Below are 23,325 nucleotides of genomic sequence, written 5' to 3'. Positions count from 1 at the left end.
ATGGCAACTTTCTGCATACCCTAGGGAAAAGGATATTATAGAATTGCGGAAATGTTTGTCAACGGCATATCCATATTGAGCAATAGTAATGATTACACACTTAAGTTTTATTTGTTTGACCTTTTCCGCTAAAACCTTTTTTTATGCAAAATCCAATAAAAGCAAGTATTTAAAAGAAACCAGTCATGTAGAAAATAGTTTCATTAATTGGATAAAATTATGTGGGTCGAGCTGAAAGATTTATCTAGCTTGTAATATTTCTCGGAATATCAAAACCGATGAATATGGTTTCCAATCCTTGAGGCAGCACAATTAACCCCTTGTAAGCGAAGGGCGTATTTTAATATTCCACCGAAAATAATAAAAATTGAATAATTATAGCGCAGTTCAGGTAAAAGATATCGTGTTTTTTAAGTTCAGAGCAAATACGGCATAGATCTGCAAGAAGAATTAAAAATCAGTACCTCAAGTCGTTGAAATGTTTCAATACAGGGGGGTTAAGAGGGCTTAGCTCGATTTCTTATCGATATACGAGACGCTGTATTGTTGTTGAGGCAATCGAATGTTGTAGAGCGGCCATTTTGACGGACGAAATCATACATATAGCAAACATAAATAAATTCGAATAATTGCACAAAATTATAAGTGAACGTTTCGCGGCGTCGGCATATACACGCGGCCCAGTAGGAGGGTCCCATCGTTCGGGGCGCTCGCGCAAAGTGTCTGTGAATCGCTACATAAAGAATTTTTCCATTCGCAAGAAACACCGAACTACTGTGAGAATCGCACAAATGAAGCAGTGAGGAGTAGAGTAACAGACAAGACAGCTACAAGACAACAAGGAGAACACTGGCAAAATGCTCGAATCGCCCAAATTTATTGAGAATGATTTATACAATGGGAGCCATGCCTTTACCTGGCTGGCCGACATGGTGGGGCTCTCTGTTGATTTGGTAAGTTCTTATAACTCTCCGCTCCGTTCCTCACATGCCTTCTAAATCAAACGGGTGTGTGCACGTGTGCGTGTTTATCTATGCTTATATACGTGCATAAAAGTGTAAGTGTGTTTGTGTGTTAATAATCCAGACAAAGCCTAGTATCTTTTGTATAATTTACGCCAAGAATATTGATACTTAAAAGGTATTTGTATCGGGTGCAGTGTTCTTGACGTAATGCATTGTCTTAGCAACGAAATAAAGAAACTGTCAATCAAAACGAAGGCTCAATATCCCGGTAATGGTCCAAGAAAGGTGGAGCTGTCCAAGTTTTGGAAAATTTCGGGCGCTTACTAGCTTGTGTATTGTTTGCTCGAGGTTTTTTAAGCGCGAAATTGACAGCTAATTGAATTTTAGCTGTGCTCCATAGTGTACGCCTTCCTCAATTGGACTGCCGTTTGAAAGAAGCTACAACTACTTGTGTAAATTAAAGTTAGATTCATGCAAAATGTGTATGATTTTCGGTGTCCCACTTTCTTATCAGGGGAGGGGCGGCTGCTGACAGTGCCGTCGCCCAGAATAATCTGTGTAATTTTCCACGCGGTACGCTTTCAATTTAGAACAAAAGTAAACTTTACAAAATGCACCGCCGTGACATTTTGTACATTGGACTCGTCTTGACGCATCGTTGGTTTCGGCATAGTTAAAGATTTTTGCTTCATTTAACAGAGGTATGAGTGGGGAGGCTGGTACGGGGATGTCATTGGCAATTGATCGCCTGAGTGTCTCACTAATATATTCACACTCTCTACATGTGTCTGATTGTCCCGTTCTCTCACCCGATGGCCGCAATGTCATTTGCATAACGGCAACTACATAGGCAAAGAGCGAGAGGGATACAAAAGTGATTCATTAAGTGCATTTGTATGCATTTACCTGCAGCGGTTACGGCCTGGCCCAAATCCGTTAAAGACATATCCGCTGGCCCAGCAAAAATGATGGCATACACGTAATCTACTCTACTCAGTAGTAATATTTTCAATGCTGATGACCTAATACCAACATCCGATGTAAAGCCGTCCGTCCACACATGTGTGTGGACGTGTATGTAGTCCGCTTATGTAGTGCGAATTTGGCTGCTAGAGACATAGACACATACTTGCACAAAATGGTTGATTGCCCGTTGTCTTTATCAAAAGATACTTGAAATTCAATTTAACCGACTTCTTTCATGGCTCCTACACTCCACTCCACTCCCTCCGCGAAGAGCTCCGCGATAATTGAATTTTTAGCGCTTCTTTTGTTTGCAAACAAACGGCAGCAACAGTAGTTGTGAGCGAGCGTCAGCGACATACATACGTATATGAATATACGTACATATGTGTGTGTGCTCTCTTTCGCGCCTCTGTTTGGCTCAGCTGATATTGTCGCCTCCCTAGACCCCTCCTCAGCTCCGCTCATGACTCATAGTGACAGGGTGTCTTGGGAACGATTTAACTTTTTTGTGATGTCAGTGGGTGGGTTGGGTCCTTGGGTGTATGACACATTTGGAAATTAGCAAGAGCTCACTATTAGACGGCGGGCTATTAGCAAGAAATGTTTCATTAGTTTTATTATGAAGGCTGAAGCACGGAAAGCGAATGCCGGTGAATTGGCCAATTGTTCGAGGAATTGCCTCATCCCGAGATCATTTATAACGAGTTTGTGTATGTCTTTCTATGGCATTGTACTGCTTGCAGTATTTATTGGTGCTAATGAGCTGTTGCTGCAGGCCCGGCCGGCCAATGGCGGCATATTTTCTCAGCCCATAAAACTGTTTGTTTTCATTTGCTCTCTCGCTCTTCTTACTCTCAACTCGCCTCCCACGGGGTCGCCCTCACCTACATGCACGACGCTGTCTGTGTGTATGTATTTGCTTTTATTAATAAACAGCAATAAACAACTCATGCTTGTTGTTGCATATATATTTAATATTTCACAACTTTTATATACATATATGTATATGCGCAGCACTGGAACCGGTCTGTTCGATCAAAAAGCAAAGTGTAAAGCAATTGAAATTAATATGTAAATTGAAAATTGTAATGCATGGCGACGGGCCAAAAGGGTTAAAAGAGGAGCGCACCGGTAAATTGACAAAGAGAGTGACGAATAGAGAGGGCGAGAGAGTGGCTAATTGTTGCGCATTGCTCTCTATGCACACTCTTTCTCACTCCCACTCTCCCTCCATATGCATATATTATAATAAATTATTATTTCTATGACCTTGAGTGGGATGCCAGATGTTGTTTGAACTCTGTTGAGAGCAGCATGCGGCGGCTGTTGTGCGGCTGTCACTTGTCGCCTCTTCTTTTTCCCTCCGTTTTGTCAACTGTTGGGCATTTGGTGGCGCCATTTAGCATATAACTGTTGTTTGCATACCCTGTGCTACACTTCCCTAATGGGTATATCTGACATTACATATAAAATGAGCAAACTTGCGAAACAATCTTTCACTCTCGCTTTTGTTCCACAGAGTAACTTTTTTTTGCTGCTTAACGATAACGTAGTGCGTTCTTGATTCTTTGTTCTTTGTCCTCACCTTCTTGTCTTCTACTCGTACTCTTTACGAGTGCTTTTTATCGTATGTTCGCATTGGGAACGATATTTCTGTTGCTGCTTTTATTGTTTTTGGTTTATTTATAGTGATCACGCCACTTTTCGGTACGCGCTTGTTTGGCACACTGCCGCCCCAAAACGCTTTTGGTGTTTTTTCAAATGATTTATGCTTATATTTCCATTTGTGGTGCATGTTCGTTGCGTGTTAGCTTGCATTCGTGATTTACCCATAAACATTTTATTTTGCTGATGGGTTTCTACATTGGCAGCTCTGCTACAATTTAAGCCCTTGACAGCCCTACAAGGCCCTTGTCTGAAGCTCTAAAGTACGCCAGAGAACAATGGGGTTGCTGCCTTCGTGCGTACACATTCATCCAAGCTGCATTGTGCTCCGTCCGTTGGCCTGGAACTATAGCAACGTCTTATCTTGGCATCAAGCTCTCCATAATTTGCGCACTGAACAGGGAGGGCGACAAGGCGCGAAAGAAGGGTAAAGATGCATCAAATCGTGTTTCAAATGCCGCCCTCCGATTGCAGCGTGTCAAAAACATCTGACAATCGAAACACTGGGGGCTTCCTTGCCTCTGCGTGCCCAGAAATTCAATATCAGTGTTGAAATTCGATTGGCTCACCTGAGTTTATGCTCAATTTACTTATTTCACCTTGAGCGCTTAACAGAGACTCGTATTCGAGGTCGCCAGAGAGGCCCTCAGAGAGGTACGATGTACATATGTGAGCTTGGTTTGGCACCCCCCCTTACCCTTCAATCTGAAACAAAAGCTGAAACCATCCACGGCCGCAAGCAGGCAGATGATTTCCTTCCGCATATCCGGTATTTTTCATGAACTCGGGTTGGCTCGGGCCCGGGCCCTTACGCAGATGTTGGTGCTCTCCTGCTCTAATTCCAATTCCAACAAGTCGCCGCCCACCCACTTGTTGGGGCCTAATCCCATCCGAATGCTGATTCCACTGTATTTCGACTTGAAATATTATTCTTTAGCAAGATTTTCCTTTCGTTTGCTTTTGCTGGCTAACCGGTTTTCGCCAGCGTATTGCCAACTCGAATAATTGCGCATGAGCTCTTTGGATGGCTGGATGGATGGATGATGATTACAACACTGCGTATTTGTATTGGGAGACTTTTTCCTCTGTGGCATTTCTGCGGTGTGCATGCACATTGGTCGGTTAATACACACCTATTAAGGTATATATACCTTCTAATCAGATCTGTAATACAACCTCTTTACTCGGCATTTATGAAAACAACACCTCAAACGAATTTATCGTCCCACAGTATATGTAGCTTATCGCTATGACGGAGACCCTCGCCCATCAGGCCATTGTCGCTTTGTCTTTGACCCATGGCGCGAGGAGGTAGATAACTGCATATGACGTGGCTATTACTACTTTTTTATATAGATCTAGATAATGTGTACCATATCTTAGATATCTACGTACATATGTGCAAAAATACAAACATTTTAAGTATACGACTGGCTCTTATCGACAGTCCGACGTGTACCTTGGCAATTACGAAATTTGAGAGCAGAACTTGTAAGATGCTAACAAAGTTTGTTGACAAGATATCTGAAAAGAAGAGCAGCAAGTACAGTGCGTTTACCATATGTATAAGTATGGCGCAATTTGAATTGTGTTCGATATTGAATATTCAATTGAGACATTATCTATAGTTGGCCAAATAAAATTCAGCTGAAAATCTGTAGATATATCGTTGGTTATACGGTTTTGCGCTGTACTGTTTCTAGCTGCTTTCATATATTGAAGCCGTAGAACGTAGGTCCGGATAATAGCCAAGGGAGGAACATTTTCTCTGGTCAGGAATGCACTTTGCAAATTAGTCCGAAATTATCAGGAAATGTATCGGTGGCCCCAGTTACACGGAGACCACTTGAGTCGAGCATTGGACGGATGACTATAAAAGAGCGGTGCAACAGAGAAGATGTTACAGCCCCGAACCGAAAGAGGTAAAGTAACCAACTGCAGTTAGTTATCCTTTCGAGCTGCCTGAAGTTATCAATGAATTTTTGTAAGTGTCGTAGCGGCAGGTGCACGAAAGTCCTCAGAGTTAACCGATTCAATTTACAGTAAGCCTTCTTCTGCTGGCCCTTGTGGCAGTAGTAGCAGACTCGCACAGAATCGCTCAGCCGCCTGCAGCCCCCCAGGAGCCGTGCAGCACCACCACCCGCCAGCCGCCATGTGAACGGACAACGACTCCGTCACCACCCCCACCCCCACCCCCACCGTGCACCCGTACACCCCCACCAGATCCACCCTGTGACACAACAACAACTCCGTCACCACCCTGTGAGGCGACAACAACTCCGTCGCCACCCCCTCCGTGCACCAGTACACCTCCGCCAGATCCACCCCGTGACACGACAACTACTCCGTCACCACCCTGTGACACGACAACAACTTCGTCGCCACCTCCGCCGTGCACCCAAACACCTCCACAAGAGCCACCCCGTGACACGACAACTACTCCGTCACCACCCTGTGACACGACAACAACTTCGTCGCCACCTCCGCCGTGCACCCAAACACCTCCGCAAGAGCCACCCAGTGACACGACAACTACTCCGTCACCACCCTGTGACACGACAACAACTTCGTCGCCACCTCCGCCGTGCACCCAAACACCTCCGCAAGAGCCACCCAGTGACACGACAACTACTCCGTCACCACCCTGTGACACGACAACAACTTCGTCGCCACCTCCGCCGTGCACCCAAACACCTCCGCAAGAGCCACCCAGTGACACGACAACTACTCCGTCACCACCCTGTGACACGACAACAACTTCGTCGCCACCTCCGCCGTGCACCCAAACACCTCCGCAAGAGCCACCCAGTGACACGACAACTACTCCGTCACCACCCTGTGACACGACAACAACTTCGTCGCCACCTCCGCCGTGCACCCAAACACCTCCGCAAGAGCCACCCAGTGACACGACAACTACTCCGTCACCACCCTGTGACACGACAACAACTTCGTCGCCACCTCCGCCGTGCACCCAAACACCTCCGCAAGAGCCACCCAGTGACACGACAACTACTCCGTCACCACCCTGTGACACGACAACAACTTCGTCGCCACCTCCGCCGTGCACCCAAACACCTCCGCAAGAGCCACCCAGTGACACGACAACTACTCCGTCACCACCCTGTGACACGACAACAACTCCATCGCCACCCCCTCCGTGCACACGTACACCCCCGCAAGAGCCACCCTGTGACACGACAACTACTCCGTCACCACCTCCCCCGTGTACCCGTACACCTCCGCAAGAGCCACCCTGTGACACAACAACAACTCCGTCACCACCCTGTGACACGACAACAACTCCATCGCCACCCCCTCCGTGCACACGTACACCCCCGCAAGAGCCACCCTGTGACACGACAACTACTCCGTCACCACCACCCCCGTGCACCCGTACACCTCCGCAAGAGCCACCCTGTGACACGACAACTACTCCGTCACCTGAACCACCCTGTGACACCTCAACTACACCTCCCTCAACCACACCCTGTGCAACTGATGCCCCTCAAGCTTCCAGCCTGATCGAGAAGCTCATTCCCAGGCCTCTGCTAGATCTCTTCTCCGGCTCCAGCATCCCCATTGCTGGCGACCTCGAGTGCAGCGGAAGAGCTGACGGCACCTACCTGCAGGACGAGAAGCACTGCCGCCGCTACTACGAGTGCCTCAACGGAAACCGCGTTCTGCACAAATGCAGAGCCGGCCAGTGGTTCGACCTGGATAAGGGCAAGTGCCGCCGTCGCAGCCTGGTGCTGAACTGTCCTGCACAGCGCAACTGAAGATGACAGGATCGGCGGATATGATACGTGCAACATGTATATTAACGTTTATCCTAACCAACAGTAATCCACTCAATAAATAGCAATAGCAATAGCAATTCAAACTTATTACCAACTCAACTTATCCTCCTGTGTCGTCGCTCCATTTTTGTTCTTTTGCGGTTCCAGGATCTGCTTCAAAAAAGAGACCTAATCTAGCCACATAGTACACACATTTTGCAACGAATTGGTTGGTGGTATATCTGGCCGTATTTACTGGGATTAGTAAGTGTCCGCCTGGAGTTGTTTACGATGACGATTCATTTCTAAATAGAAGGGTAGCTTTGAAGGTACAGCAATCCATTCCAGATACGCGAGAGTCTCTGTGGGAATTCGTGAAAGACCTACCTCCTATAGGAGAGCCTATCTCAGCGTCTGGCTAACACTTATTAAAAGGTTTATCGACGGTATCGGGGATATGTAAACTCATCTCATCCTCATCTACAATCTCAAGAAAAACCCGTACTTCTGCTACACCAAAAACATTCGAAAACAGAACATCAGAAACTATGAACACGTTCAAAATGTATTCCACTTTAATGTCGTTGACCCAACAGAAGAGGGCATTAAAATTGTTAATTAATGATAACTTTGCCTGTCATGAAACATTGCTGCAAATGTAGCGCTGATTACAGTCTGGAACTGTTCTGTTTCTACAATAATACCCATTTAAGTACACATGTGTACATACATATGTATGGTTATATAAATCATAAGTGCGTCGGCAGAACATTGTCCCTGATAAGGCCAGTGACAATGGCCGCATCCGCTTGGCCTTCATTCAACGAATCGACTGGGGGTCCTGAGGTTCTTGGAGGTGCTGGTTCCTTATCGGGTACAAAGTAAATGCGTTTTCAAACCGCTCAAAATCTAATTGAGCGAGTGGCCAGCAATTGATATAAATTATAGGTTTTATATCATGTGCTTGTCTCGACCGACCCCGTTACGAAACCCAGTTCAGCGGGGCCTGTAGCCCTATTAAACTCGCTGTTTATGCATTGCCCGGCACGAGAGAGAATCATAAATTATATATTTGCCAGGGTTCGGTGCTCAATGTCAGCTGGAAGCTGGCAAAGGGCTTTGCGGGGACGATCTGTGCGAGGGAAGCGGTGTGCAAGCAAAGCATTTGCACTGACAGAAAGCCAACCCGCCCATGCCAAAACCAACCCATGCCAACATTGATCACAACGTGTGATCGTGATCGTTGATTCTTGATCTTGATCAATGTTGGCGGAGAGGAATGCTCTTCGCTGATGCCAATTACGGGTGCATACAAGGAAAGGCACGTGCACTCCGCATGTGCTCCGCTTGGGTGCGGATATGACGGGGGGTATCGTATGGCACGAGGCAGCGATGTAACAGAACTGGTTGCGATTCTCGTAGTTGGCGCAATTCCCCTAGATATGCATACGTGTAAATTGTGTGACGTCTTCTCGACGTTTAATATAGGCGTAATTCAAATGTATTCTTTTTCTTTCACTCAATTCAAAAACATGTTCTTCTTTTGCATTGCAGGTAAACTTTTTACTATGCCAAATATCAGCGCTCTTCCTGGCCTCCCTCTTCCGCTCGATGCTGCACCCCTCGAAGGTGTCGAGCAAGTTGCGCCACACATTCGCACTGTCGATAGGTCTGGCCTTTGGCTACTTTTGTTTTGGCCAGCAGGCGATACACATTGCCGGTCTTCCGGCAATATGCTACATAGTCATACGCACCCAAGATCCGCGCATTGTGCAGAGGTAACGAATACACATAGAATCGCTGATTGATTTGAACTCTCGCTAATTTACTGAGATTGCAGAGCGGTCTTGCTGGTGGCCATGAGCTATTTGCTGTGCGTGCACCTGATGCGACAACTCTACGACTATGGATCCTATGCTCTGGACATTACCGGGCCACTGATGATCATCACACAGAAGGTTACGAGCCTGGCCTTCAGCATACACGACGGTTTTGTGCGGGAGGAGGAGGTGAGTTCATCAAATTAAGGTGCACTTCCCAGCAAGGCCAAAAACTAAACTTATTTTTTATGTCATTAATAGGACCTGACAAAGGCTCAGCAGTATCATGCCATTCGCAAAATGCCATCGGCATTGGAGTACTTCTCGTATGTGTGGCATTTCCAAAGCATCCTGGCCGGCCCACTGGTATTTTACAAGGACTACATTGAGTTTGTAGAGGGCTACAATCTGCTGAAGCGTCCTTCCACCAATGTAAGTGCATTTTGTGGTCAGGTCTCTGCGTCACTGCAGTCGCAACTAATGGAAGCTGCAATGATTTCATTAGTGGCCACAAATTGACCTCCCCCTGCTGTCCTTCCTGTCTACCTGGTTGGAAGCAGTAATAGTAGGTTCTCCGCATTGCCTGCCACATTAATTACTCCTTTCCGCTACAGGGCTCTCTGGACAATGGCAAAAGGGAACTGGTGCTGGAGCCATCGCCAACGAAAACGGTGATACGCAAGGTGATTGGCAGCCTCGTGTGCGCCTTCATATTCATGAAGTTCGTGAAGCTCTATCCGGTGAAGAACATGAAGGAGGATGACTTCCTGGAGAACACCAGCATGGCCTATAAATACTGGTATGCCATGATGGCAACCACCTGCATACGCTTCAAGTATTATCACGCATGGCTGCTGGCCGATGCGATATGCAATAACGCTGGTCTAGGCTTTGCCGGCTACGACAAGGACGGCAATGCCAAATGGGATCTAATATCCAACATCAATGTCCTGTCGTTCGAGGTAGGCATATCTTTGTTTTGATCTGGAATCCGTAAATAGTTTTTATCGCATTGTCCCATTGCAGTTTTCGTCGAACATGCGCGATGCTATCAACAACTGGAACTGCGGCACCAATCGCTGGCTCCGCACGCTCGTCTACGAGCGTGTACCGAAGCGGTATGGCACACTGCTCACCTTTGCATTGAGCGCCGTGTGGCATGGCTTCTATCCGGGCTACTATCTGACCTTTGCCACCGGAGCCGTGACGGTTACCGCCGCGCGAATGGGACGCAGACTCTTCCGTCATCGCTTCCAGAGCACACAGCTCACGCGAATGTTCTACGACATTCTCACCTGCCTAATCACACGCATTGTGATGGGCTATGCCACATTCCCATTCGTTCTGCTTGAATTTATGGTGAGTACTCCTGACTCTTGTATGCGCCGTGATGGAGATGATCCCTAAACGGACTTTTCTATTTCGTTTCTCAATTACAGGGCAGCATCAAATTGTACCTGAGATTTTATTTGTGCCTTCACATCATTTCACTAGTGACCATATTTATTTTACCACAATATATACGCGGCGAGAGGAGAGACAGCTCGCCCAAGAGTACCGACAGCGTAGCTGCCAGCGGCAGTGTCAGGGATTCATCACCGACCCGGGTGCCCCAGGCCGCCAGGGCGGCACTGGCCGGCGGCAATGATCTCAACGAGGATGAGGACGAGGATAAGCATGCTAAATGTAAAGACAACACACCACAGCTGCTTTTGACAGAGCAACAGCAACAGCGTATAGAGCAACAGAACAATGTAATACTCCAATCACAGACCTCACATCACCCACAGCAGCAACAGAAGGAGCAGCAGCAGCAACCGAAGAGTCCAAAGCCGCCGACCAACGCCCGCGACGCGATTAGCGTGCCACACGACCAGTGCGAGATGGACCAGTTGTCCAGCAAATTGAAGGAAAAGTTCGAGGCCGAGACCAAAAACATTGAGGAATTTATTGATAAGACTGTAACGGATACCGTCAGCGGCATTGTGGAGTTCAAGAACGATTTGATGCGCGACATCGAGTTTCCCAAATTGAAATTGCCGGGCGGCAGCGCCATTTCCACGCCACTGGATGCGGCTGCAACTTCAGTGGGACTCCGCAAGCGCAACATATCCTCTGTGCACGAGAATGGACAGTGCACCGATGCTTCAGGTGGCGATACCGCCGAACATGCCGCGGAGGAGAACAGCGCCGCCTTCCTCAAGAAAGAGATTGAAGTGATCAATGCGGTGGTGCAGCAGGCCAACGTCCTCCCAGCGGTGCTCAGTAATGGTCATGCCAAATAGTATCAGCGACCGCTAGAAATTGTGGAGAAACTGATAACCAGCACCAATAACAACGATGACTATGACGAACGAAAGGAGTGCCACGGCAGGGAAGGGAAACAGAGTAGGGCCATGGATAGACCTGATTGATTTATCAAATACGCACACAACACACACAAACACACCCAAATGTAGACGGAGATGCAGACACAGACACAGATCCAGATACACAATGAACACATTTTTTGGTTTCAGTGCAAGGAAGTGTGTTTTTTAAGTTTAGATCTTTGATCGAATTGAATACAAATTGTTTGAATTGAGGTAACTTTTTAAAGTGGATTAGCCAGATAATAAATATGTGGGTAAACATAACGTTTACCATGTATGTACATTCGATCTGGCAAGAAACCGAACCTACTGAGAATATTTATTGTATCTAAGTGTGTTCCAAAAGTCTAATTGTTGTTAAACAATTTACTCTTATATCTGATTGTTAAAAGTCCCGCCACAGAGCGGCCTACAGTGCGTTTCAAAACAATGACACAGTTGTACACATATCCCGCATCTTCTTCAATATACGATTCAACTTCATAAACTATTCGACAACTGACTGAAATCGACCAGAAGCATTGATCCTATACACTTCCAAACTGTCTGCCATAGCTTTGGGACGCACTGTACGACTGGGTCGTTTAATTAAGAACTATTCCACTATACAGTGCACTATACGCTATACACTATGCACCACACAGTGCAGAAATCAGATATACTAAAGCATATGTTTGCGTGTTTTCCATATAGTCTATGTACCAGCCAGTAAATCAATTTATAAAATCATTATTATTGTAGTGCAAATCCCGCCCGAAGTACTAAACAAAACGAGACGTGTAACAAGTAGAACCAATGAAATCCTCTTAAAGCTAAAATACAAGAAAAAGTCAACCAAAACTTAACTTTAGACTGAAGCTATATTGAAAAAAAGTACTAAGCCAAGGCGACATAACCAGAACAAACACAAATCGTGCGTAGTGCGAAGTTAGTAAGTAAGACAGAATGTTGTTTTTTACACTCAATTTGATTAATTTTTTACGAGTGTGGGAATTTTTGTGTGTGTGAAAGGGATATATCCAGCACATCTATAATCATATGTACTCGTATAATCCTCCTTGCCAGGCCCGGCCATGCCACCCGGTTTTCCTCAGAGTTCTGCTCATGTCCAGTCCTCCACTTGTGTATGACTTCCTACTCTGTAGCTCTTAAGCACACACCTTTTATAACCTATTATCTTGTTTTACCCATTGCATATTTTTGTTAACTCAATAAACGATTTCGCCCCACAAATCCTCACATATACATATACGAGTAAATTATATTTTTTATATTTATTGTAATACAAATGACAAGAAGGGAAGGCGAAACAGTAACAGAAAAACCACTTTCCAATAGAAGAACTCTTTCGCTTGGCGGAGAATAATTAATGCCAAGCGAAAGCCCTGAAATGCACAGAAAGTGCACATTTGAGAGCCCAAACACTATATACAAGTACATATAGCAAATGCAGTCCAAGAGCAAATATACAAATTGCCTAAATATTCGACAAATAAATTATATATGTGTACGCTTTTCTGTAATTACATTTATTTTACACTCCTATTGGATATATGGATTGCAGCGGGAAACTTGCTAGAATTCCAGACTGCCGCTGATCTTGTAGAAGCCGTCAGTCCCGCTTGATTGCAGCGCGCACAAATGCACGGCGCTACACTTTGCAGATCCGAAGTCAAAGTCCCCAAACCGCTTCAGTATCTCGCGGGCATCGAAGCTGTTTGGGCACTTAAATTCCTTCTTGCGATAGCGGTTGTTCAGCACGGTCATGTGCAGCTTAATGGAATTGCGATCGTTATTATCCGAGGCCGAAAATCCAGTCGTTTGAAAATGGGCCAGGCACCGGTCGGCAAACTTCTGCAGCTCGGGAGCCTCAATGCAGCCATACACAATGCGAGTGGAGCTTGGATCATCATTCATGATCTCCAGACCCTTTACTTTCATCTCGAATGGAGTAGCTAGATCTGCCAGCATGGAGCGACAGGACTCGAGCTCCTCCAATGCTTTCTTACGCTCGTCGTCATCCAGCAGCACATAGACACCCAAAGTTAGGTGGATACAGATCTCGGGAGTGAAGAGTTCCGTATCGATGCCTGGGAGCTGAGCCTCCAAAATGCTTGTCTGAAAAGTGAATGCACAATAAATGGCTGCTCTGGTGTCCTATCGTCGTTGTTACTTTAAGCTCCAAGAAGCGATTTTGCACTTCGCCAAAGTTCAATGGAACAGCAAGAAAATGCGTTGGACGCATCTTCCTACGCAGCGAGCCAACAAGTGAGCGGATCTGGCGCAAGGCAGCACACACCTGGCTGCGCTCCTTGGCCTTGATCGTCACATTCGATGACGACTCGTGCTGACGGGGAATGTAAATTTCCGATCGGGTTTCTTCCTCGATGCGATGCTTGGTCGATCCCTTGGCACCAATCAGTCCGCCATAAAATGATCTGCAAGGAAATTGATTCTAATGAAACATAGTTCATGTACACCTGTTAGGGCACTCACTTGGACACATGGAACGAAAGTTTATAGCCGCCAGAAACATTATCTTCTATCTTGGCGGCGTCCGGGTCCTCCTCGTCATCATCTTCGCCGTAAAGATCTGTGAACAGGAATTGTAATTCTGACAAATACTCTAAGGTTCTCACATACCGGGCTCTTCATAGCCCTTGGACACTGAGCGGCCTTGTTTGTTGCCGCCATTCCACTTGTCGCCGCCAAAATCTTCGTGTACTACATTAACGCGATAGCGGCGGTTCTGGCTCATGCCCAGCACAGGAGGCTCCAGAACTTCGCGGCTCATTTCGTTGGAAAATATTCTACAAGAACTGGGTCCTCTCAATTGCAGGGGAAAACTCGAAATCAAAAATAATTCGAGCGACAAAAAACAAGCGGCAGGGCTGAAAAATCTTAGATGACATCTATCGATAGTTTCTGAATGTATGATAGATTGTGAAAAATCTAGCTCAGAAAACATCGATGCTATCGATAGTGCAGTCGATAGTTACATCGATGGTTTCGCACGTGCAGTTTGTTGTTTAACTAATTTTAACCAGACTTAAATGAAAGCCATGCTAGCCGCCCCAGCAGCCGTGAGAAATGGCAAGCCCACGGAGCCGCACAAGTCGTGGAAGAAAGTAAACGAAGAGCGAAAGGCACTGAAAAGAGAGCGTAAGCAGGAGAAGCTGCTCAAACAGATGAACCAGACCAAAGAGTCGGAAGCCAATGCAGATGCTGCCGCAAGTGCAGCGCAAGCAAGGATGAACAAGCCCAATCCATCCACGCTGAGCATAGCAGTGCCGGGATCCATTCTGGAGAACGCCCAGTCCGCGGAGCTGAGGGCCTATGTTGCGGGCCAGATTGCTCGGGCCGCCTGCATATTCCGCGTCAACGAGGTGATAGTCTTCGATGATGTGGGCGTGGCGACGGCCCGTGAGACCAAGCGCAGCTACGAGCAGGATGCGGAGGGAAATGGGACGGGCACAGTGCGCAGCAGCTCGCTCCAATTGGCCCGAATCTTGCAGTATCTGGAGTGCCCGCAGTATTTGCGAAAGTACTTCTTTCCGCTGCACAAGGACTTGAAGTACTCTGGTCTGCTCAATCCCCTGGACACTCCCCATCACCTCAGGCAGCAAAGCAAGTTTCGCTATCGCGAGGGCGTTATTAGCGATAAGAAGGCCAAGGACGGACAAAGTTACGCCAATGTGGGCCTCCTGAACGATGTCCTCGTGGACAAGGCCATTGAGCCAGGGGTACGTGTGACGGTCAAAATGGATCCAGCTAGTGGTATGTTTCAGTTTTAACTACCAATAGGTAAAATATACTAATTTCCCTGGAATTGGTTTCCCCACCCCTACAGACACAAGTAGAAAGCAGCGCGGAACCCTGGTTAGTCCGGATGAGCCGCGTCGGGAGACGGGCGTCTACTGGGGCTACCAGGTACGCATCGCCCATTCGCTGTCGGAAATATTCACGAAATCCCCATACGAGAGCAGCTACGATGTAACGCTTGGCACCTCTGATCGCGGCACCAACGTCCATGAGGTACCCAATCGTTCAATTCAGTACAAACACCTGCTCATCGTGTTCGGGGGCCTGCAAGGTCTCGAAGAAGCGCTGGCCAACGATGACAAGTTGACTGTGGACGATCCCGAAATGCTGTTCGACCATTACGTGAATGTCCTGCCGCGCCAAGGCTCACGCACCATTCGCACCGAGGAGGCACTGCTGATTGCGCTGGCGTCACTGCAGGAGAAGCTGCAACCGGAACTGGCTGACGTGGAGACCGATCTGAGTGATTTGCTGCCGCGCAGTGAAGACACCGGCATTCCAATGGGGCGGGATGCATTGATAAGCAAAAAGCAAAAGAAGCGGAAGCTCGTAGAAGCGCCTCATGAAACGGTGGCAGATGAACCGGCTCCAAAGGAAGCGGCTCCATCTCCAAAGAAAATTTTTCCTGCTCCAAAGGCATCTCTTCCCACACCAGCAAGGCTGTCGGCAAATCCGTTTGGCGATCCTTCGGCGACAAAAACCTCCTTGGAGGACGACTTTGAAGTGGTACCCACAACAACCGCAGGACCCGCATCCAACAGGAAAACAAACGCCAGCGACAGCGGTGATGATTTAAGTCGTTTCGATTGAGTTTAATATTTGGAATTTTATATTTGTAAATATATTGAACCGTATTGCTTTTACTCCACACATATGAATATGTACTCGACTTGCAGATGCATCCAAAGCCTAAAGTTGCATTTGATTTTATTGTTTTTCCACTAAGTTGTTAACCATATTATGTACTCTAGATATATATATATATATATATATATTTATGTATATATTCATGTACTCGTGTGTGTATACTGTTCAGGATATTGCAGTGCTTTGTTTTGTGTTGCATAACTAGCTGTATGCCGACAGACATCGTCTTTGATCGAATGGTTATGTTCTAATAAGTTTCTACTTAAACACTAATTGAATACAGTTTAAAGTTTCCAACGCAAATGTCAAAGCAAGTGCTAGTGCTTATTCCCTCCCTCCCAACAATAACATTGTCACATACATCCATACAGATCATCATCATCATGATCTGCTCCATCCATGCACACTTTGATAACTTAAAGATTATTACCTAGCTAATCCCTGGACATACTGTCGTGTCTGGCTCTCTGTCCAACTGCCACTCTTACTGCTCGTATTTACAAATAACAAAAACATAATCGGTAAATGAAATCACTAAATATAATACGTGGCCACATTGTCGCTTGTCATGATGGGCTATGGAATCGAGTGCAGGAAACGCGACTCCGGCAGGCAGTCCTCGTCCAGCTCGATGCGTGTGTCGCTGTGGTAGCCCAACAGGGTTTCGGAGTCGTCCTCAAGATGTCGTATGGGATAGCTAATGCCATCGCCAAAGCTAAGAGATGTTGGCATTATATTTGAGCAGGCTTTCGGTACAGTATATACATACAATACAATACAAATAATGTTTAGGATGATGGGATGGAAATGTGGGGATGGGGGTGGGTGTGGGTGGAAATATTTGAGCACGATTAGTAGTTTGTGTGTGTGTGTGTGTGTGTGCGCGTTGGTGTAATATTTGATTGCATGATGGATTGATAGATTGACTCGGTGCCGTGCAACAGAAGCAAAGCCATGGTAGAGAAATATAGATTTTTGGCAAATTAAAAACAATTCTTTGTGGCTCTTTTAAATATATTTTCCATACTTCTTCAGTTCGTTTCACCCCTTCTTACAGAAATTCAATAAAAGCGAACATATTTAGGTAAAATTATAGCAAAAATAAACTAAACATCATATCAAAAGTATAAAAAGAACTCTACCCAAATCAACTTGCAATAAGTTACCAACTAACTACATTAATTAAAAGCAATAAGAAATGCCTAAATCGTAGATAAAATTCTCTTTGTGGTGCATGTTTCGATTGGATTGGGCTCGCTGAAATCTCAGGTTAAGTCTTGGAGATTGGCTGATATCTACATGGGTGTTGGTGGCGTGGCGGGTGCTTCAAATGAATGTTCTTTCAATAATAAAACTAACTCTAAACGGGGTCACCATCGATTGGTCCTTTCTACGAATTTGCCTACATTCAGGTCTCGCGTTCATCCCTGCACTACAATATATTGCCCGGTATTCCCTTCGGAATAGTATACATTCTGATCCAGTACATTTCGATATAAACTGCGATGGCTCTCACATGAATGTAAAACACAAATGCATACTAAACGTATTGCTTAAACATTTACTTAGTTGTCTATTTGTAATAGTTGTAATGTTTTTTGTTTCTTGTTTTTTTTGTGTGATATGGTGCCCCCAATGTGTTTCCCAGCAGCCACAAAGGCCACATACATTTGTGTATATAGAGGTAACTTAGTGGTATATAACATACATTTAAGAAAAGAACTGCAACGATGACAGGGCACAAGTGCAACCATTCTGGCAGTTTACACAGATATACAACAAACATACATAGAGATACGTATCTAAAAAGGTTTCGTAGCGAAAGTTACAGGGTCTAGTTGAGTGGGACATCACCATTCGGCTGGCGGAAGGCATCCTTGGGAGCGGCAACAACAGCAGCAGCTCCACTATGATCGCCCACCATATCGATGATGACCGCATCGCCATTGGCATCCTCTGGCAGGGTGCTAAAATTGACAACGACCACCTGACTAGACGGGACTGCTGCCGTGTTGCAGCTTGATGATTGGCCGTTTGCCAAGGGCAGTTCCAGTGCGGGTTGCAGATTTAACGACTTTGGACGGGCCTGGCGCTGCGACTGTGACTGCGCCTGGTTCTGGCTTCTTACTTGATGTGGATGTTGTTGTTGAGGTGGTTGAACATGGTTATTGGGTGTGGTGACGAGGGGTATAGCGTCAATCAACTTATCTGTTGGATTGCCATCTAACCTGTTGGTGGTTGTGTCGCCCATGGCAGCGTATCGCTGGGCGGGGGGCGCCTCGCCGCTTTGATCGGTGGATGTTGGATAGCTGAAGCCATCACCACGACTAGTTCGTAAAAGTCGTTTTCCATAAATTGTGGGTAAGTAGATAAGTAATTTGTTAAACGAATGTTGCAAACAGAAATGTGAGTTTTTGTTGTTGTTTGGTTTGGCGTTGATTACAGTTTAGCTTTTGTACTGGTTGTTGTTGTAATTGTTGCTGATGTTGTTTTATTATTAGTTATAATTTTGCACAGGTGGTGTGTGTGTGTGTATGTGTTAAAACGAATTCGTCAGATTTTTGTGAGGCGTGTGGCTGACTTTTTTAGTAAGCTTTTGTGAGCGCTCAGCATTTTGTAAACAACTGCTTGAAATTCCACTGATCGAAGGGGAATACAATTAGATAGACAGGGACAACTAGTGTGTGAGAGCACTGCTTGCAAAGTCTAATCCCTCAAGCAGTAGTCAGAATTTCAAGCAGCCGTTAATAGCATTAGGCGCGATATTTAAAATGAGTTATTATTCCAAAGAACTCGCATCTAAGTTTTTTTTTTTTTAGTAAGGGACTAAACTCTGTTTATGTCACTGGCCACTGGACATTTCGTTATTTACAACATCACAAACCAGAGAGAATCGAGGGGAGGGGAAACAAAATGATAATTTTGGATTTTTCTTACAACTAAATTACAAGAGGATAGGACAACATTCAATTGTTGCTTTTTATTCTCTATATTTTTAAGGTATAGAAGAGACATACAAAGTTTTGTTTAGTCTACAATTTGTGTAAATTTCTTGTTAGGCAGATTTTGTCTTTTGCCTGTTGGTTGCTTTTGAACATTGAACACAGAACACACATTTTAGATTCAGAATTGGGTTGGGTGTCAAGTGGTGGATTATCTACTTATGCATGAACTTGGGACTTGGAAATGGGGCATGCCTTTAATTTGCCAAATCAGATAAATCAAATAAAACAAAAGCGCACAAAAACAACAACTAATGATTAAGCGAGTCAGAGTTTTGAGATCTCGGGTGCAGCACATTATTAGTAGTAGTATTAGTAAAAATGCAAATGAGAATGTGCGAGTGCCAGCCCGGAGACTGGTCTTAGATGGGAATAGAGAAAAAAGGCGACGCGATGCGACGCCCACATACCTGGTGAAGATGGGCAAAGGCCAGTACTGCCAGTCGTCGCCAAACACCTCACAGAAGTTGGCATAGCGGCCCAAATTGAAGCCGTTCTTGTCGGGGCCGCCGACGCGAAAGACTGGTGCTCGAAAAGACTCTGTACAGAGGGATTAATGGGCAGTTATAGTTTTAGTTTAATCACTCCCGGTTCTCTACTCACCTAAAGTGGTGCGATTGACCAGAACCAAATAGATGTGATAGCCAAACAGGCTCACCAAACTAATGGCAAACATGATGGATATGAAGAACAGGAACAAGATGTGAAAACGGCCCACGCCACTACCGTTCAATTGGCCCTGTTCCGAGTAACCATTATTTTCGTACTTTTATCAGTAAGTACAGGTAATATGTAGACAGTACAATACAGTAAAACGGAAAAATTTATTCATTAACTACGGGCTCTTCATGCAGTTTGCACGGCACGGATGCATGCAAGGATAATAAAAAGTCTAAGAGGTCGAAACTTACGGCACCTACCTTCCAGAACTGAACGAAATCATGCAGAGTGGTGAATGCAACGTACAAGCAATAGATGAGCGCGTACCCCAGAAACAATACAAAGAATTTGTAATTGTAAAAGTTGACGCAATTGTTCACCCAGGGGCAGTGATGATCCATCTTGAGCACGCAGCTATTGCACACGCTGCAATGATGCGCTCTGTCCGGCTTAATGATCTTACACTTTTCACAAAACCGGACAGAGCCGTTCATTGTGCTACAAAATACAGATTTCGTCGTTAGTTCGCTAGTGTTGATAGGATTCCAAGTAGAAACCTCCTTCCTCACCGATTGGTTACTGGCAAACTGCGGGCGAAGCTGTTCAAAATTCGTTTCTGCGTCTCTGGGTTGTCGGCACGAAACAGGCGCGTCACTTCCTCGTCTGGTATCCGCCACTAGAAACAATCAAACATCAATTTCTGGTCAAATTTATGATAAACTTGAACGGGGAAAACGGGTAAACCCAGCCCTCCCCTCCCCAATGCACTATCGCAAAACAAAACTGCTTTCGGTAGGCTGCCGCCGATAAGACCGGAGCGTGTGAATCACACATACAGAACTCACTTGATCTGGCACTCGACCAACCGATGTCATTATGGTTCTCCAGTAGGACCACATGAACAGTATCAGGGCAATGTGGTAGAAGAACAGCATTAAAATCATCCCAACGAGGTTCTCGGAGTTGCCTGAAAGGAGACCAATCCGATCCAATGCAATTAATGAATCAAGGACAATCCAATTAGATCGAGGCTACTCACGTATGCAGAGCTCCACCACATAGGCATAGTAGGACCAGGCAATGACGGCGGTTATGAATACAACCGGAATCCACTTGAACACAGCCATGCAGAATCCGCAAGGTGTCTTCCTCCGCCGGTGATCGTCGTTGCCCATTCTATTGATGCAACCAAATACGTTGGCTGCCACTACACTACCTCGATGGCCCAGTTGTCTTCGGTCGTGGGGACAACTTGTGGGGCTGCTCTACGCAATGGACGCAAAGGTCTGCGGTTAGGCGGTGGTTGGCGCGGGGGCGGGAGCGGGAGGAAACGCACTCTTCCTTATCTTCGCTGAGTGTTGTTATTAACTTTTTTTTGTGATTCACTGGGAAGCTAATTGCCAAACACAAACACTCATAGATATGAGACGAAGGGCTTTACGAAAATCTGCTGAAGAACCACACTATTGCTTTCTTCCCCAGATGGGCGGGCAAGTGAAAGTGTTGGCCTTAGCACAACGCCATAGCCTTCTGTTTAATTTTAATTTTAAAAAACTCTCTCAAAAACCTTCGTCGCCTGCTCTGTGGACAGTGTGACCGCGGATAAAATATACAGTCTGATCCTAAGAAATATACCAAAAATACGTCACGATTTTCAAGATATACCGTAAATATACTGACGAATTATTTGTATTCATAACTGTATCATTGTATCTACACATCTGCTACATATTAACTACATTTTTATGTAATTACCAAAAGCGACATCTGAAGGGGAAATGTGTTAGTTTCAAACATGCTACTGTTGTATGAACATAAGTGCCTTGTGCGTCTGCCTACAGTGGCTTCAAATGACAGTAAGTCCTGATGTCACAGGGCACTCACATTCCTCTACTGGATGGCTAGGACTACTGGAGCGACTGGAGCACCGGGGACTTTGATCAAGACTGGCCAGAGCCGCAGCCTCGCTAAGGACGTGGCCTGCATCCCTCCCAGCTACGACAGACTGCCCGAATTAGCTGCTGCCGGTGTCCGGCAAGATTATCCGTGCCCAGGTGGAGCTCTCTCTCCCTATTCAGCTGTGTTCTAAAACGTTGCCTCTTATAGCTTCCTGGGCGAACTCGCCGAAGCCTCGAAGCGTCTGCTCTTCTGGACAGATATCAGCAGCCATCAGGCCATCATTCGGGCCCGAGTCGATGGCAATGAGCATGTGGACCTGGAAGAAGTCACGACTCTGGTCTTACACGAACAGTCCGATATCCCATGCGTATCGATGTTAGTAAGCAACCAATATTTGGACACCTTTGGACCTTTGTAATCTCCTGTTCCCCCTTTACAGAAAAATCCGTGCTTCCATGCACATCTCGCTGGTCTCTGCCTTCGGGAGATTTGTGTCGGACGATAAGACCGGACTGGAGAGGAGCGCAATCACACCTGTCTGCACAGTCGCACAAAGTGTTTCCACATCTGCATGGCCAGCGGGGTATGACACGCAGTATTCACGACGTATGCTCGTGCCAGATTCTGATGCTCTGATGCTACTGGAGGGCAAGGAGAACTACGGCGTCTATCCGGACAGATAATTTTAAGTGGCGGGAGTAGTGACATAAAGAACGACTGTATATCCGCCTTCTGGCGCTGTGACGAAAGGACTGCCCGGCGGATCAGTTCAGCTGACAGTCAACCGAGGGCAGAGACAAGACTCTGATCTGCGATGGTACCAAATAAGCACGGAAGAAGTCAAGCCTTCTACATATATTCCCTGAGGCAAATCCTGCTTTTATGGCGAAGTTGCTAGCATCTGGCTATCCCGTTAACGAAACAGCAGTCAAGTTTTTAGCGGAGTGTGGTCGGAGAGGCATGGGGATCCGTGTACGTCGGACCAGATAGAGCTACGTCGGAGCTCAGTTAAAGGTTGAGCTGGCCAACGCTTTCAGCAATCTTGCGGGACCGGATTTATTTATTTATGGTAATAAACTCATTCCACACCACCCAAGAGGTCGAGTTTTTGGCGCGTTTTTTTAAAGTGGTATCCCCAATAGGCCTAATCCACTATATTTACTTTTAGGGCGGGGCATCGATCGTCGGGGTGTCTGAAAGTATGAAGTTATTAACAATAAATGTAATATTAATCGTCGAATTTGTACTTCGACAGGACCTAGGGCTTCCAGCCAACTTGTAAATTAAGTAAAACTTTGAAAAAGAGATTTTCTACGCGGTTCCTTGAGCTAATAGAGCTAGAGTGCCGACTAAGCGGGCTATAAAATAGAGTGCATCCTCTTGAAATTCATTAGGCTGCCTAATGTGGGATGCATAATCTACAATGTCCGCCGCAAGCCTTTTAATGATGAAACCCATTGCTTCGAGCTTATTGGAATTTATGTCCCTTAGCTCCAATGGGGTTGCGC

The 23,325-nt window shown here is 45.9% G+C and overlaps 6 protein-coding genes across 16 annotated transcripts; 4 read left to right on the top strand and 2 right to left on the bottom strand.

Annotated features, from left to right (window-relative positions):
• Nucleotides 1–513: 513 nt before the first annotated feature.
• Nucleotides 514–12,812, top strand: oys (lysophospholipid acyltransferase 6). 2 transcript variants are annotated; one of them, XM_015184108.2, is made up of 8 exons: nucleotides 514–953; nucleotides 8,930–9,153; nucleotides 9,216–9,384; nucleotides 9,457–9,627; nucleotides 9,810–10,157; nucleotides 10,222–10,554; nucleotides 10,635–10,881; nucleotides 10,986–11,204. In XM_015184108.2, exons 1-8 carry the CDS (start codon nucleotides 858–860, stop codon nucleotides 11,054–11,056), a joined length of 1,659 nt encoding a protein of 552 aa, XP_015039594.2. In that variant the 5' UTR covers nucleotides 514–857; the 3' UTR covers nucleotides 11,057–11,204. The 2 variants fall into 2 exon arrangements, with proteins under 2 accessions (XP_015039594.2, XP_001360700.3); XM_001360663.4 differs by having other exon boundaries at nucleotides 10,635–12,812.
• LOC26533789 (mucin-2) lies at nucleotides 5,475–7,469 on the top strand. Its single transcript, XM_015184109.2, has 2 exons — nucleotides 5,475–5,580; nucleotides 5,640–7,469. The coding sequence occupies exons 1-2, from the start codon at nucleotides 5,571–5,573 to the stop codon at nucleotides 7,373–7,375; spliced, it is 1,746 nt and encodes a 581-aa protein (XP_015039595.2). The 5' UTR covers nucleotides 5,475–5,570; the 3' UTR covers nucleotides 7,376–7,469.
• A 222-nt stretch (nucleotides 12,813–13,034) lies between the features above and the next one.
• Nucleotides 13,035–14,489, bottom strand: LOC4804081 (activating signal cointegrator 1 complex subunit 1). The gene is made up of 4 exons (XM_001360662.4): nucleotides 14,211–14,489; nucleotides 14,064–14,160; nucleotides 13,741–14,005; nucleotides 13,035–13,685 (listed from the first exon to the last, which is right to left on the bottom strand). Exons 1-4 carry the CDS (start codon nucleotides 14,359–14,361, stop codon nucleotides 13,143–13,145), a joined length of 1,056 nt encoding a protein of 351 aa, XP_001360699.3. The 5' UTR covers nucleotides 14,362–14,489; the 3' UTR covers nucleotides 13,035–13,142.
• A 56-nt stretch (nucleotides 14,490–14,545) lies between these two features.
• LOC4804080 (putative methyltransferase C9orf114 homolog) lies at nucleotides 14,546–16,257 on the top strand. Its single transcript, XM_001360661.4, has 2 exons — nucleotides 14,546–15,344; nucleotides 15,418–16,257. The coding sequence occupies exons 1-2, from the start codon at nucleotides 14,621–14,623 to the stop codon at nucleotides 16,197–16,199; spliced, it is 1,506 nt and encodes a 501-aa protein (XP_001360698.2). The 5' UTR covers nucleotides 14,546–14,620; the 3' UTR covers nucleotides 16,200–16,257.
• A 516-nt stretch (nucleotides 16,258–16,773) lies between these two features.
• Nucleotides 16,774–21,550, bottom strand: LOC6898358 (palmitoyltransferase ZDHHC15B). Of its 8 annotated transcripts, none has more exons than XM_033378635.1 (8): nucleotides 20,958–21,550; nucleotides 20,764–20,885; nucleotides 20,488–20,594; nucleotides 20,170–20,416; nucleotides 19,862–20,024; nucleotides 19,669–19,798; nucleotides 18,485–18,583; nucleotides 17,487–18,379 (listed from the first exon to the last, which is right to left on the bottom strand). In XM_033378635.1, the coding sequence occupies exons 1-8, from the start codon at nucleotides 21,091–21,093 to the stop codon at nucleotides 18,091–18,093; spliced, it is 1,293 nt and encodes a 430-aa protein (XP_033234526.1). In that variant the 5' UTR covers nucleotides 21,094–21,550; the 3' UTR covers nucleotides 17,487–18,090. The 8 variants fall into 8 exon arrangements, with proteins under 8 accessions (XP_033234531.1, XP_033234532.1, XP_002138411.3 ...); XM_033378637.1 differs by having other exon boundaries at nucleotides 19,862–19,997; nucleotides 20,958–21,093; XM_033378636.1 differs by having other exon boundaries at nucleotides 20,179–20,416; nucleotides 20,958–21,093.
• Nucleotides 21,551–21,783: 233 nt separating this feature from the next.
• LOC117183724 (uncharacterized) lies at nucleotides 21,784–22,919 on the top strand. Of its 3 annotated transcripts, none has more exons than XM_033378643.1 (3): nucleotides 21,784–21,964; nucleotides 22,025–22,196; nucleotides 22,257–22,349. In XM_033378643.1, exons 1-3 carry the CDS (start codon nucleotides 21,816–21,818, stop codon nucleotides 22,320–22,322), a joined length of 387 nt encoding a protein of 128 aa, XP_033234534.1. In that variant the 5' UTR covers nucleotides 21,784–21,815; the 3' UTR covers nucleotides 22,323–22,349. The 3 variants fall into 3 exon arrangements, with proteins under 3 accessions (XP_033234534.1, XP_033234535.1, XP_033234533.1); XM_033378644.1 differs by having other exon boundaries at nucleotides 21,787–21,972; XM_033378642.1 differs by having other exon boundaries at nucleotides 21,790–21,964; nucleotides 22,025–22,192; nucleotides 22,257–22,919.
• The last annotated feature ends 406 nt before the right edge of the window (nucleotides 22,920–23,325 follow it).

This window comes from Drosophila pseudoobscura, chromosome 3 (assembly GCF_009870125.1).
Source record: "Drosophila pseudoobscura strain MV-25-SWS-2005 chromosome 3, UCI_Dpse_MV25, whole genome shotgun sequence".
Classification (NCBI taxonomy): domain Eukaryota; kingdom Metazoa; phylum Arthropoda; class Insecta; order Diptera; family Drosophilidae; genus Drosophila; species Drosophila pseudoobscura.
The sequence above is the reverse complement of the archived record's forward strand: the minus strand, read 5'-3'. Positions and strand labels throughout refer to the sequence as shown.